The sequence below is a fragment of the Papio anubis genome, chromosome 4 (genome assembly GCF_008728515.1).
Source record: "Papio anubis isolate 15944 chromosome 4, Panubis1.0, whole genome shotgun sequence".
Classification (NCBI taxonomy): domain Eukaryota; kingdom Metazoa; phylum Chordata; class Mammalia; order Primates; family Cercopithecidae; genus Papio; species Papio anubis.
The window spans coordinates 16,172,157-16,186,782 of record NC_044979.1 but is presented as its reverse complement, the minus strand read 5'-3'; the positions used below and the strand labels follow the sequence as shown (position 1 = coordinate 16,186,782).

The window sequence follows — 14,626 nt, the reverse complement described above, 5'->3', positions numbered from 1 at the left end:
AGATGTGAGCCAATTTTAGGCCACAATCTCCTTTTCTGGTACAGACAGACCTTCGTGCAGGGACTGGAATTGCTGAGTTACTTCTGGAGCCGATCTATTATAGATGACGCAGGTATGCCCATGGATCGATTCTCAGCTGAGAGGCCTGATGGACCGTTCTCTACTCGGAAGATCCAGCCCACAGAGCAGGGGGACTCGGCCGTGTGTGTCTGTGCAAGTCGCTTAGCCATAGCACTGCAGAATCTCCCCCTCCCTGTGCAGAAATTCTGGTGCTGCCTCTTTTCCCCACAGCTCCCAGCAATCCTGAGCAGTCTTTCCTGCGTCACCCTCCCCACAAGAATAATTAAGTGGGTTTGGAGCATGGCAAAGACAGAAGATGATACAATATCAACATACAAAATCTTGTGTAGGAGATAATATAGAAAATGCGTTTTGCAAATTTCTCACAAATTGTGTGTGGGGTCAGAACTCACACACAGGTAGGATAAACCTTAATTACCCACACTGTAGGTTTCCCTGCCTTCCTATATTTGCCACCCCCATCCAAACAGTGGGAGCTCCTGAGAATGGCTATGTCTTGTGAACTACTCTGCCCACTTCACTCTCTTCTCACTCTAAGCCGTGAACAGAAATTTCCCCTACAAGTGCTCTTTATTATAAATGAAAGTTCTTCTCTATGATTGTGGACATCCCTTTATAATGCTAATTTCAATTTAAGATTTATATATGGATTTTTACATTACACTTAAAGAGATTTTCAATGTGGATAATACAGGCAGTTTAATACATTAGAAGTAAGCTACCCCTCTTGGCCTACAGGGATCCATTTGTTTCTATCTTGCATAAGGCAAGCCAGGTGCTAGCTAAAGGTCTGTGTGCACTCACAGGACACTGATGAGATCTCCTCCACTGCCTGTTCTGGAACTATTAATATGAATATACACAGGGTGTCTAAAAGCACACAGGGCCGGGTATGGTGGCTCATGCCTATAACCTCAGCACTTTGGGAGGCTGAGGCAGGAGGATCGCTTGAGGTGAGGAGTTCAAGACTAGGCTGGGAAACGGTGAGATTTTTGTCTCTAAAAATATATATATACTAAAAAGTAGCCTGGTATGGCAGCCTTAGCTACTCAGGAGGCTGAGTTGAGAGGATTGCTTGAGCCCTGAAGTTCGAGACTGGAGTGAGCCATGATCATTGCAACAGAGTAAGACCCGGAATCACACTCAAAAAATAAATAAATAAAGTTAAAAAACATACACAGGCCTGGCCAGTCTTACTGTGCCCTCTTTCCTCCCTGATGCTGCGTCCTGAACGGCCAAATCTGTATATATATTTTTTTTTTCTGGTTTATGCCACACATTTCTACACAGCACTCACAATTTATCATGAAGAGTTATAATGTCTTTCTTCTCTAGTAGTATTTACATACTGATTATTTCTCAACCCCTATCAGTGTATCATCGGCAACTGCTGCAAAATGTGCCTGTATTTTGTCTGCCCAAGACAATTTGGGTTTACCCGAGTTCTTTCATAGAGGCCCAGGTTTCACTTGTCACTGTCCTATTTTTGTTATTCAAAGGCCAAGACTTTCAAGATTAGAATGATGCGGAATGAAATTCAGGGTATTCTTTAATGTACATCGGGAGACCTACTCTGTGTTTATATATTGTTTTGGTGTCTTCCTTGCTCTTTGGGCTTCTCTCTGCTGCCTCCAGATCATTTTCCTTCCTCCTTTGAAGCCCAGCTCCTTTACACACATGGCGTGAGAACAGGATCCTTCTTTGCTGCACTTGCTTCTTTCCCTTCAGAACTCTCTTCTCATTCTATCCTTCTGTCTGCTACTAATCTTGTCATCATTCTTAATGACTACTCATCACATAGACCATTTTTACATTGGTTTGGCTCCTCACTTTCTTGACTTCCTCACTTTTGAGTTTTTTAACCTACAGTGTTTTTAAGAATTGCTTCCATGATTATAGTAAATATCTACTAAATAAATGCATATCTTTCTCAGCTTTGAGCTTTCTGTGGGTTGGGACTTTGTTGGACATTTTATCCATTAATCCTGACATTGTATATCTGACAAGGAAGGTATTAAAAATCACATGTTTTGAATCAGTGAATCAATAAATAGATTTGAAGAGACAAATGGAAAACAAAATTGTTCAGAGCTGGCTATTCTGGAGTGGACTACAGATAGACCGTGTAAGAAATAATAAAATCATCTGGTAATTTCAATTTATCTTTAGAATCTTTGGACAGAACAGCTCCAGGGGAATCAAGGGATCATAGATGGAAAGAGAGACAAAGAGGTTAGGAGGTGAGAACTGGCTAGCGTAGCAGTCCCTAACCTAAGGTTTTCAAAGATAATATTGAGGTCCTCAATTTCTTTTTAATATTTTTTGAAAATGACAGGAAATTATGCACATGACCCAAGCTATACATGATAAGGAAATTGACTCACATCTTTGCTGAGATGAAATAATAGTAAAATTCTGTGAAATTATGAAATTAACTTATAGGCTCATCTCATGCCTGATTGGCAGTGCTGTGTGTTACAAAAATGACAAAATATATGATTACTTTAGAAACATTATTTTAAAAAATTAGCATTTGCCAAGAATGGGGGTAAAAAATTAAATACTGACAGATGGTACAAGGAATGGAGACGTTTGAAGCTTCCAGAGCCTCTGATCCAGCTCACCCCACTTTCCCAGGGCCCATGTCTTCTAAAGTTCATCTGCGTAGAGAAAGGGAAGTGTGGTTGTGCAGGAAATACAGCAGGTTAGGAAAGCACAGGCTCTCGAGCTTTTACAGGCTTTAACATCCTGTGTATTTGTGCTATTTCCACAGCCTGGAACAAACTGTATTCTCCCCAAACAGGGCCAGACACTGCTCATCTATCAAGGACTGACTCACATCTCCCTTCCTCTTTGCTTCTTACCCTGACATTCCCTGGTACTGTAGTGTATCATTCTCTTTCCTTTACATTCAGAGGAAAATTTAGTTATATAATTGATACTACTTGATGTTTGTGAAATGAATAAATTAATGTCCATTTATACAGAGCTCTGAAATATTATCTATTACTGTTTTCCCTTCAAAAGGGGCTCCTTTTACCTGAAATATAACGGAGAGTCATTATGGCTTGTCTCAATTTTCCATACAATTTCTGCAATATTCCAAGCAAATGTGTTTTCCCAGTCAGGATTAATGAGCAGTACTACCCAGTACCATAACTATATCTAAAGCTGGAATTCACAAATGTCCATTTGCAACAAAGAAATTTATGTTATAATAATATTTATCCAGTCCCATGATCCAGTAAAAGAAATTCCTCACCACAATCACGCTTTTCCAAAACTACATCTTTGTAAGTCTGGAAACATTATCGGGGTGCATCCCAGAAACCTACCTAAAACGCTGAGAGAAAAATTGGCTGTGCTCAGTAAGAGAATCTTATCATCCTTGCAATAAGAAGATACCGTGTGTGTGTGTGAGTGTATTTGTGAGTGTGTTGTGTCTGTGTGTGAGTGTGTATGTGTGTGCATTTTCTCCTGCAGATTCATCCACATGAAAATAGTTTATCTTTGGATTGCATTACTAAGAGGCACTGGGTCACTGGGGGAGCTCGTAGGCACTTCTGGCCAGTGATGGGAAACGTCAGACCACTCAATCTGCCTAAGCTATAGCCAATAGGGTTGTTTATTTCAAAACTTTTTATAAATTCAGAATCAAATATGTAAAAACTGGAAGCCCCTTTTATTAAATGCACTATATTTGGTGATAATGACTCTAAATACAAAATGTGAAGACACATGCATCTTATAAATCAAAAGGAGATATTAAGTATTTTTCCAAGATCATTCTGCTGGATATCTTCACGCTGTTTAATTCTAAGCCTTGTCTTATTCAGGCTCTTCTCTTTCACCTTATTATACAAATTGCAATGACATAACAACTATTAATTTTGCAATCAAAATGGTTAATGCACGCTTTTGTCTCCACTGGCTAAGGGAGGATTTAAAGATTAACCCTAAATTGGTTTATCTGGGAAAGCTTAGAGAGGGTGTATGTGAGAGGGTGGGGGTTGTAGGAGTGGGATGCAGGGTCTCTGTTACTGATTTGGACAATCTAGAGCTCATAAGGTCATAAAGTGTTAATCTCTGAGACTATGGATCCATAGCCACTTGGAGGCGCTGTGTCTCTGCAATGCTGCTGGGAACCCTGGGGAGGGGAGGGCAGGTGACCCAGAAGAGGAAGGCTGAAGAGAATGCCTGGCTGCCTGCTAGCATCAGGTGGGGGCCATTTGAGTTCAGAGTGGGTTCTGAGTTAAACACAGACCTCTCACTGTCCAGGGAAGGGTAGGGGTGTGAAAGGCCTCAGTTTGTACCAACAAGAGAGTGTCTCTGTGTCTGTCTGGCCAGTGGACGGTGAAGGGGCCGGGGCATCAAGGGCTTGGGAATCAGTGTCAGGGCAGGGACAGCGGTGGGCGGAGTAAGGTGTGACATGGACATGTGGACACTGTGCTCCACGTGCTCCACCTTTAGTTTTGGGACCCTTCAGGGCAGGAATGATACATGGGATAGCAGAGCCAGGGACCCACCTAAGGGTACAGTGGGCAAAGGATGGCCTGCAGAGGAGGTAAATAGAAAGGCAAGTTTCCTATGGAAATGCCAAAACATTCCTGCCTCCACTCAGAAAAAGACCACGAAAGGGATGTTGGCAGCCAGAGAGACTCAGGATCTGGTGATCCAACAGGCCTTTCCCAAGTTACCTCTGCTGCTTCTTTATGAGATCTGTTTTGATTCTGACAGAAATCATGCAAAATAAGTGTTATCTAACTGTGCATACTTTTGACTAAAACAGCTTTCCTGGGTCTCATATACCCTTAGATGGAAGAAACCAGATCTAGCGTTGGATAGATCAGTAGTGAGGTGACTGTAGTTAACATCAACCAATTGTGCATTTCAAAATAGCTAGAAGAGAATAATTCAAATGTTCCTAAGGTAAAGAAAAGACAAATATTTAAAGTGATACCTATTCCAATGACCATGATTTGATTATATTAATGTATCAATGATCACATCTACTTAAAAAATATGTACATCTAATATGTATCAATAAATAGTTAATTGAAAAGAACATAACTGGCTGAAGTCTGTTCCTCCAACACCTCTACCCACTGTCCCCACTCTGCAGATTTGTCATCTCACATGGCCTTCCCTTTCCAGGTCCCCATTAGCAGGAAGAGAAAGTAGACATTATATATGATCATTATAGTCTCTTTGCTGTCCAAGGAACATACAACTTCCAGGCTAACCATGTTCATTCATCCTTCATTGTGACAAAAAAGAGAGGTGCAATTTTCTGCACCATGGCTGTGCTATGAATGAGGCCAGGTGATCTCTTTAATGAAGGCTGTGTGAGGAGAGAGTTTTCTCAGTGCACAGAAAAGGGAATGGGATGTTTTTAAAGGAAAGTGTAGTTTTCCTGTACCTGATGTAATTTATTATGAGGGAAAAGACACAAATCATTATTATTCATTAGTTAATTTATTGATTTCATAAACATTTTAAGCCCCCCGCTTTGTACAAGGGATTGTGCCACATAAATTTAAAAACGAAACAAAAAATAAAATTTAGAAAAACAGATAAGACAATTTTTTAAAAAGTACATTTCTTGCCTTTGACAGTATTAAGGCAGTTAATATTGAAATGTATTTACTGAATTATTTTGAAATGTATTTATTAAATTATTTTGCTAATTCAAAGTACTTTAATGTTTCTGAATTATACAAATGTCCTTTTTTAACATCTTTCTCTTTAGTTACCTACCTCCTTTTACTACCGTTTTAAAAAAATTTTAGTGAGGACATTTAATATGAGATCTATCCTCTTAACAGGCTTGTAAGTATACAGCAGAGTGTCGTAGTCCACAGAAACAAGGCTGTACAGTAGATCTCTAGAACTTCCTCATCCTGCTTAACTGGGAATTTTGTACCTGTTGACAGCAACTCCCCATTTCCACCAATCCCTAGCCCTTGGAAACCAATGTTTTAGTTTTTACTTCCATGAGTTTTTGACTATTTAGGTTACCTCATAAAAGTAGAAAAAGGCATGGTGGCTCACGCCTGTAATCCCAGCACTTTGGGAGGCCGAGGTGGGCACATCACGTGAGGTCAGGAGTTGGAGACCAGCCTGGCCAACATGGTGAAACCCCGCCTCTACTAAAAATACAAAAATTAGCCGGGCATGGTGGCATGCGCCTGTAATCCCAGCTACTCAGGAGGCTGAGGCAGGAGAATCATTTGAACCTGGGAGGTGGGAGGTGAAGGTTGCTGTGAGCTGAGATTGTGCCACTGCACTCCAGCCTGGGCAACAGGGTGAGACTCCATCTCAAAAAAAAAAGAGTCATGCAGTATTTGTCTTTCTGTGTCTGGCTTACTCACTTACCATAATGTCCTCCAGGTTTATCCACATTGCCACATATGGCTAGATTGTCTTCTTTTTTGATATTATTTCCTTGTGTGTATATAACACATTTAAGGTCTGTGGTAATAAATGCATAGTAGTTGACTGTTTCTATAAAACCATGCATCACATGACTGGCAGGGTCATTTGCAGAGGTGCAGGCTCTGAGTGCCTCAATGCACCTTTATGGTTCAATTATGCTGCATGGAGAAGACTCAGAAGAAAACCATAATTCCATCCTTTATTGTCATTTTACTATGCACAAAATAGAAGTCCTTCATTTGTAAAATTTCAGTTAATTAGAAATTCAACTGTCAGAAAAAGCCTTAAGACACAAATGCTATTCTCATTTTACAGAGAGGAGGGAATTGACCCACAGGTTAAATAACATGAGCACATTAAATGGCTATTAGGATGCAGTACTGGGGGCCCAGCTCTGACCTGTCAGTCTCTGGTCCCTGTGTTTATAGCTCTGTGCTATAAGGCATTTTCATAAAGAGCGATGCCTAACTTTCAAAATCAGAGTATTTGCTCTCTACATCCCTTTCAGACCTGCTGGCTCCAATAACATCATAGACAGAGGTGAATTTATCCTGGAGACAGTGTGGGGAAAGAACTCTGAAAAGACGCCATGACACCCAGCCCTGACTCCCACTCTAACGCCATCACATCGCTACCTGAGGCCAGCTCTTGACAAGTTAGGTTTAGTTTGCTTTTTGTTTTGTTAATCTATAAAATGAGACGAATACAGTCCATCTATAAGGCCGTATACATAATTTAGTATCATAAAATATCTAGCCTATAATAGGAATCTAAATATCTTGATTCCCTTTGTTAATCTCAGACAGCCTCTTGCACCCTCGCCATGCACAAAGGCAGATTCAGACACATTCTGCCTAGAAATCTTAAGCTGAGAACTTAGAAGTCACAGAAGTGGAAATATATATGTCTGATGATTCTTTACATGAAATTAACTAAAGAATGTAGCATACATATCTCCTCAGATATTTAAAAATCAATTTTATTAATATGTAGATTATATAAACATTACACATTTTAAATGAACAGATCAGTGATTTTGGAGCAACATATGTGTATAGACCCTTCTAATCCCCACCCCTGTTAAGATGTCGAACATTTCCATCACGCAGAGAGTTTCCTCATTCCTCTGTGCAACGCCTCCCTCCATCCCTGACAACCAGTGATATTTATCACTAGAAAATAGTTTTGCTCAGGTATATTTTTAATGGAAATTTACAACCTCTAACTGTTAAAACACTTCCTCTTTAGTACACAGGTAAATATTCAAGAGAGGGAGGTGCTCCTAAATATATTTATGGCTATGCCCATCAGTGATAGAATGGATAAAGAAAATGTGACACATATACACCATGAAATACTATGCAGTCATAAAAAGAATGAGATCATGTCCTTTGCAGGGACATGGATGAAGCAGGAAGCCATTATCCTCAGCAAACTAACACAGGAAGAGAAAACCAAACACCGCATGTTTTCACTTAGTGGGAGTTGAACAAAGAGAACACATGGACACAGGGAGGGGAACAAAACACACTGGAGCCTGTCGGAGGGTAGAGGGTGAGGGGAGGGAGAGCATTAAAGGGAATAACTAATGCCTGCGAAGCTTAAAGCCTAGATGACGGGTTGATGGGTGCAGCAAACCACAGTAGCACATGTTTACCTATGTAACAAACCTGCACATTCTGCACATGTATCCCAAAACTTAAAGTAAAATTTAAAAAATTAGAAGAAAAGATTTTTATGGCTTTAGAAGGGTTTCAAACACTTCCAGAACCCTGAGAGATACCTGATCCATGTTAGGGATAATCCTGCCTGGAGATAGACAAAATGATGAAATGACATCATAAATCTTCCCAGCTGGAAGAGGCTGTTTCCACATAATTTGTTCATTCATTTTCATTATTTTTTCTCATACACTCATTCACTTAAATTATTTTATAATGATATTCTGACAAAAACTAACAATCTCCGAGAACATTATTTTGAGTTTCCATCGGACAATATTTAGCTGTGATTTAGCTCTGCTTCCTGAGCACATAGAGTACACTGGGACCAAGCGCACCATATGCAATGGTGACTCCATTGACAGATAATGTCACACTGAGAGAAGGGTTCTCTCTTCCTTGACCCCAAGTGTCCAACCCATAAAACATGAGCCTTGAGCTAGAAAATTCCCCTTTCTGTTCTGGCACTGCCTGGGCACGAGGCTCTTTTGCTGTGTGTCTCTTTGTTTTCTGGACCAGAGAAATACTGATCACATATGTGGCATCCACTCATTGGTTTGTTGGACCCCAGCTTGCAGGTAAATAGTACCAGGTGGTCCTTTGCTGTGACTTTAACTTCTGTGTTCTTCACAGAACACAGTCCCATTGATGGGCTCCAAAGTCCCACTGATACTGAGTGACCCAGACCCTGGTCTTGTGCTTGTGCTAAAAAGGAAAACAGCACATGGGGAGGTGAGCAGAATATGAAACACAATTATGTACTCAGAACCAGCCATACAACTTATTAGCATCCCCTTTGTTCAAAAATTGGTAAGAATTGGAAGAACACGACAATGTTATCCTGACTGTAGTGTCCTAATAAGTGTGGGACTCTGTGCACCAAGATACGTTATTTGAGCTCCTTTTTATTTATTACGAAATTAATGGCAGGATCCCGCACAAAGGGATACCCCCTACGAAACATGACAACTCAAATTAAAACAGAGCACTCTTCCTTACCCTAAAGTCTGCCCTCTCTCCCTGAGTCCCTCATGCATAAGGCCACCTTTGTGTCCATAGGACATGGGCAGTGCTGGGTGGCCACCATCGTCCACACATAGAAGGTAGTCAGCAGTGTGAGGTGGTTCTGCCTGCTGTGGTCTCACCCCAGACATGGAAATGAAGGGCCCTGGGTGGAGCTGAAGGTGCTCAGCTGGGTTTCTCAGGAGTCCCATCTGTCAGTGAATTGACAAGAAACAGAGCAAAACGACTCCTCCAATGTTGATGAGCCTGCCCCTGGGATTTGGAAACTTGATAACAGAGAAAACCGATATAGACAAAGGATTTTAAACAGGATTATGGTCAATTAAGCAAATTAGAAAAGGATACTTGAAGGAGTATTTGGGACACAGGAGTCAAAAACACCAGGAAGACATGAGGAGTTTCCCTAAGACTCTAACTACAGCACTATGTAGATAACTAACACTAGAATATTAATTATATCATTGAAGAAATAAAACGAACATTGAATTTCAAACTGTTTACAAAAGGTCATGAAAATCTTTTTGACTTGTTTCAATTCAGACATATGTGTTCTTCTCATTCTCAGCTGTTCACTGGTGCATTTATTTTGGATTTGACCATCTGGGGAAGAGGCGTGGCCTCTCCTGGCCTCTCCCTCCCTGGGGCCCAGACAGGGAGAATGAGGTCTCAGAATGACTCCCTTGAGAGTCCTGTTCCCGTTTCATCAATGCACAGACCCAGAAGATCCCTCCGTCATGCAGCATCTACCATGAGCATCAGCATCCTGTGCTGTGCAGCCTTTTGTCTCCTGTGGGCAGGTGGGTCCTGGGCAGGGCCCCTTGTGTGGCTTTCAAGGTTCAGTGCCTTTCCACTAGGGCTGCAGCATCAGCTTTGTTCTCCTTCTCTGCAGGTCCAGTGAATGCTGGTGTCACTCAGACCCCAAAATTCCAGATCCTGAAAACAGGACAGAGCATGACACTGCAGTGTGCCCAGGATATGAACCATAACCGCATGTACTGGTATCGACAAGACCCAGGCATGGGGCTGAGGCTGATTCATTACTCAGTTGGTAAAGGTAGCACTGACAAAGGAGAAGTCCCCGATGGCTACAATGTCACCAGATCAAACACAGAGGATTTCCTACTCAGACTGGAGTCGGCTGCTCCCTCCCAGACATCTGTGTACTTCTGTGCCAGCAGTTACTCCACAGCGTTACAAGGCTGCCTCCTCTCTGCACATAAAGCCAGGCAGGCTCTGCCCTCCTCCCTCACCCAAGACTCAGGGATGCCCTGGGCAGAGTTCTCTACATCAGAGTCCTTGGAACCCCGAATGACCCCAAGTGGCTCAGGCAGTATGAGCCTCGCTCTGTGCCAGGTGCCTCTGCAGGCAGTCTCAGCCAGGCCTGGACTGGTCCCAGGTCCTCAGATGTCTCCTTTGTTGCTCTGCCTGTTCTTTTCTCAGAGCTCTCCTTTTGGGGTGGGGTGAGGGCTTCCCCAGCTCCTACTTTTCTACTCATTATCCTGAGTCCGAGGCCACCTGGATAAAACAGGATGTGTATTTCAGATCCATCTAGACTCCCGTCTCTCTCTGGTGACTGTATTGCTTCCTCTCTCTAGGGTTTCCCCCAGCCCCCACCTTCACGTGGTCTCTCTTGTGGCCCACCTTTCCCATCTGGGCAGTCATCCTCCACGGCCCTGCTGGGTCTCTCCTCCCCCCACCTCCCTGCCGCTCTCTACTGCAGCCATGAGGGGAGCCTCTCCTGTGCCTCCTTCATTCCTATCACAGAGACTTCAAAGCCCATTTCCTCCGCACTTGCCTGGAGGCTTCCTTTCTGCAGTGGCCAGCTCCTACCTGTCCTCCAGATCGCAGCGCAATCAGCCCCTCTTATGGGAAGCACTCCCTCCCCTCCCAGCTGAGATCAACTTTCCTCTCATAAGCTCTCATAGATTCATGTGTCTGTTAGTAACCTTTAGCACAGTTGGGCTTTTTCAGATACTTATCTGGTTATTTTTTAACTCCACCTAATTTTTAAGCCCATGGGAGCTGAGGCTGTGCCTGCTGCTTTTACCAACCTTGGTGTCTGGCATGTAGGGAGAACCATTTCACAAAGAATGGATGAGTGGATGACAGGCTGAGTGAGTGATGAGTGGGTGGATGAACCAATAATAAAAACATGCTACATCTACTGCAACCTGGCAGAGATCTAGCATTAAGTACAACAAATCCCACCCCTTTGATTGCTGGACTCAGGTCGGTCTTGGAAATTGATGGGGAATCACTATCCTGATGTCCACACCTGGGTCAAGGCTTCCTCTTGTGGCTGCAGCACCTGACCTCCTCCAGGTCTCTGTGCTCTCCTTCAGGGTCTTTCCCCACAACAAATCGAGAAGAATCAGAGATCTACCTCTAGAATTCCATCCTTAAAGGTTGTTCCTTGAAATCACTTCTGGTAAGAAAATCTCCATTAGGTTTGCATCAATAAAACAGGGCCACTACAAGTTTGAGAGTGTAACAGATTTATGATCAGAATTAGACTTTATGCATATGTGGGAGGAGCTGAGGAAAAGAAGGTCTGGAAGAGAGAAGTCAGAAGTTGAGGGAGCCAGTCAGTAGCCAGGGCTTCTGGAGGTCTGGGCAGGACAGGCTTGAGCAGCAGGAACATGAGAGGGTCAGAGCATGCCAGGCCATGCAGTGGCACCTTGAGCCGGGAGCACAGGAAAAGGCCAAGGAGATCTGCTTCTGGGGAAGCTGTTCCCTCTCTATGGGGGCCACCCCTGCAGGTGCGCTTGCCAGACACTTGGGGCAGCCTGGCTGCTGTTGGCCAGCATGTGGGAAGATGAACTGGATACAGGGTGCAGAAGGAACAGGACTTCCTAGGTCTGTTGGATGCCTCTGTATCCTCTGGTCACAGACTCTCACTGTCTGACCACAATGACCTGCCAAATATAATAATAGTGACTGCTTTTCATCTGTCTTCCAAATTTTAACAAATGTACCTTGACCATCTGTAACCCTGAATGGTAAGAGAAATGGCATTCTGGGAAAGGCAGGCTCTTGCCTTTGCAAAGTTGACTTAACACAGTCCAGCACAGGACGGAGATTAAGGCATTGGATCACACAACTGCCTCAACCTGCCGCAGTCCCTGGACTCTTCTCCGTGGACACCTGTGCTGCCCAGGTGAATGTGGACACAGTTTGTATGTAGATGTTCCAGAGACGCTGGCTACTAACTTTTCTTTTAATCCTGTGCCGGATATCTCCCTCCACCCAGAGGGTGCATGTATGTATGTATGTATGTATGTATGTATCTATCTATCTATCTATCTATCTATCTATCTATGTAATTTCCTCTTGGAAGAAAATGTCATGATAACTACAGGACTTAATGGGATTTATTTATGAAAAGAGTTTTATTAAAAAGAATTAGAAAACTTGAATTCTATTCTGAATCTTTTGTTGGGACTGTCCAGAGAGCATTTCTGACTCTACCAACCTATGTCGTGGGTGTATTTGGCAGCCTAGAGTCCAGCAGACAGTTCTAGGGCCCTATACATTTGTGAGTTAGACTGGAGATGCCTGTAAAAATGACAGATTCTTAGTGTTGTTCACTACTCAGTCCGGGCCTCACTGGAATGTCACAGACTCCTATCGAACAAATAGATCCCCAGTGTGAAGAATATTAGGAGATAGCAACGAGGAACACAATGAGCATAAGCAACAAACGTTTGAAGTGCAAACCCGAAGACTGGAAATTTTGTCATTATGAGATATGAAAGTTTGGAGAACCACATTTAAATGAACATGAGGGGGACTGAAACAAGGAAAAAGAGAATGCCTGAAACCATCAACTTTCATAAAAAATTGTCAAATAATATATCTAGAAATGCCTCATACAATCACTGCAAACAAAATGGAAAGTCCAACAGTGGATCAGCTCCTCCTAAAGAGATTTTTAGTGATATCAATGGTGGATCTGCAGGAGTGATCTAGAATGCAGCACAGAAAATTAAAAGTGAACTATGAAAAGTTAAAGAACAGGGGGGAAAAAAATGGATTTTCCCATATACTAGAATATTCATATTTTTTCATAATTTTCCTTTTTTTCTTGCATATGATTGATGTTTCAAACAGATAACATAGCTAGAATGTTATGAGGTGATATTTATGAGATGTGAGCTGAGAATTTTTTAGAGGTGTTTAAGGACCTAAATTCAGAGTTTCCAGAAACAAAATGAATCGCAAGTAAGACAGTCAAGTCATAGGGCAACTGTAGAACACGAGGGACAAAGAGAAGATTTTGAAAGCAGTCAGAAAAAAAGAGAAATACTTCCCATAGGAATATATGGAGAACAACAGTAAGTCAAGATAGCGGTTAAAAACAATCATTAGCTCAATTGTCATTCTCCTTCTTTTAAGGTGAGATTGATTTAAAAAAAAACTTTTAGAAGGGGAATATGAAAAATGACCGCTGTGAGTGTGCTACCAAGGTCTCTTTTCTGAATTACAGCTAACAAAGGGGGGAAAAGATCCCAGAAGAAAGGTATGAGGGCAGTTCGTGAGGGAACCCATGTGATGGGACGTCCCATTGGGCACGTGTGACTGGGGGAATGGAGGAGGCTGGGAAGAGAATCGGGATGGCACAGGGGACCCTGATTTGCAGGAAAGACAATGAGCTCATGCCTTGGTGCCTTGTATTGGGGATGCTGTTGGCACATCCTACAGGACATGCCCAGCAGACAGAGGAGCGGCTGTAGGACGAGATGAACTCAGAGATGCAGCGTGATGCCTCTGGCTCCAGACAGCATGGGAGCCCAAAGCAATGAGAAATGCATTGATGTTGTTAAAAGGGAGGTTATAAATATTTAAAAGCAGCACCCAAGTGTGTTCTAATATAAATGCTGTGACCCTGAGGTCCTGGGGATTGAGAGAGGAAGTGATGTCACTGTGGGAACTGCCCTGTGGGGACAAGGACGTCCGTCATCCTCTGCTCCTGCTCACAGTGACACTGATCGGGTAACGCCCCCGTCCTGGTGTGACCTGCCATGGGCACCAGGCTCCTCTGCTGGGTGGTCCTGGGTTTCCTAGGGACAGGTGAGTCCTTAGAACACAAAGTAGTTTCGTTTTTTCTCTGTGTGTAGGGGGGTGTGTGTGTGTGTGTACGTGTGTGATGCCTACAAATGTGTCCCTTATTCTGTTGCCGAATTCTATTTTCACAGATCACACAGGTGCTAGAGTCTCCCAGTCTCCAAGGTACAAAGTCACAAAGAGGGGACAGGATGTAGCTCTCAGGTGTGATCCAATTTCAGGTCATGATTACCTTTACTGGTACCAACAGGCCCTGGGACAGGGCCCAGAGCTTCTGACTTACTTCAGTTATGAAGCTCAAC

The 14,626-nt window shown here is 42.9% G+C and overlaps 2 protein-coding genes across 2 annotated transcripts in view; both read left to right on the top strand.

Moving 5' to 3' along the window:
* The first annotated feature begins 9,142 nt into the window (after nucleotides 1-9,142).
* LOC101015440 lies at nucleotides 9,143-11,982 on the top strand. Its single transcript, XM_003896729.5, has 2 exons — nucleotides 9,143-10,057; nucleotides 10,150-11,982. Exons 1-2 carry the CDS (start codon nucleotides 9,805-9,807, stop codon nucleotides 10,722-10,724), a joined length of 828 nt encoding a protein of 275 aa, XP_003896778.2. The 5' UTR covers nucleotides 9,143-9,804; the 3' UTR covers nucleotides 10,725-11,982.
* A 2,193-nt stretch (nucleotides 11,983-14,175) lies between these two features.
* The window catches only part of LOC101006392, a 10,577-nt gene continuing 10,126 nt past the window's right edge, over nucleotides 14,176-14,626 (top strand). Inside the window, 1 exon segment of the mRNA XM_031664958.1 lies at nucleotides 14,176-14,252. Within this exon segment, the coding sequence (XP_031520818.1) occupies nucleotides 14,176-14,252 (77 nt within the window).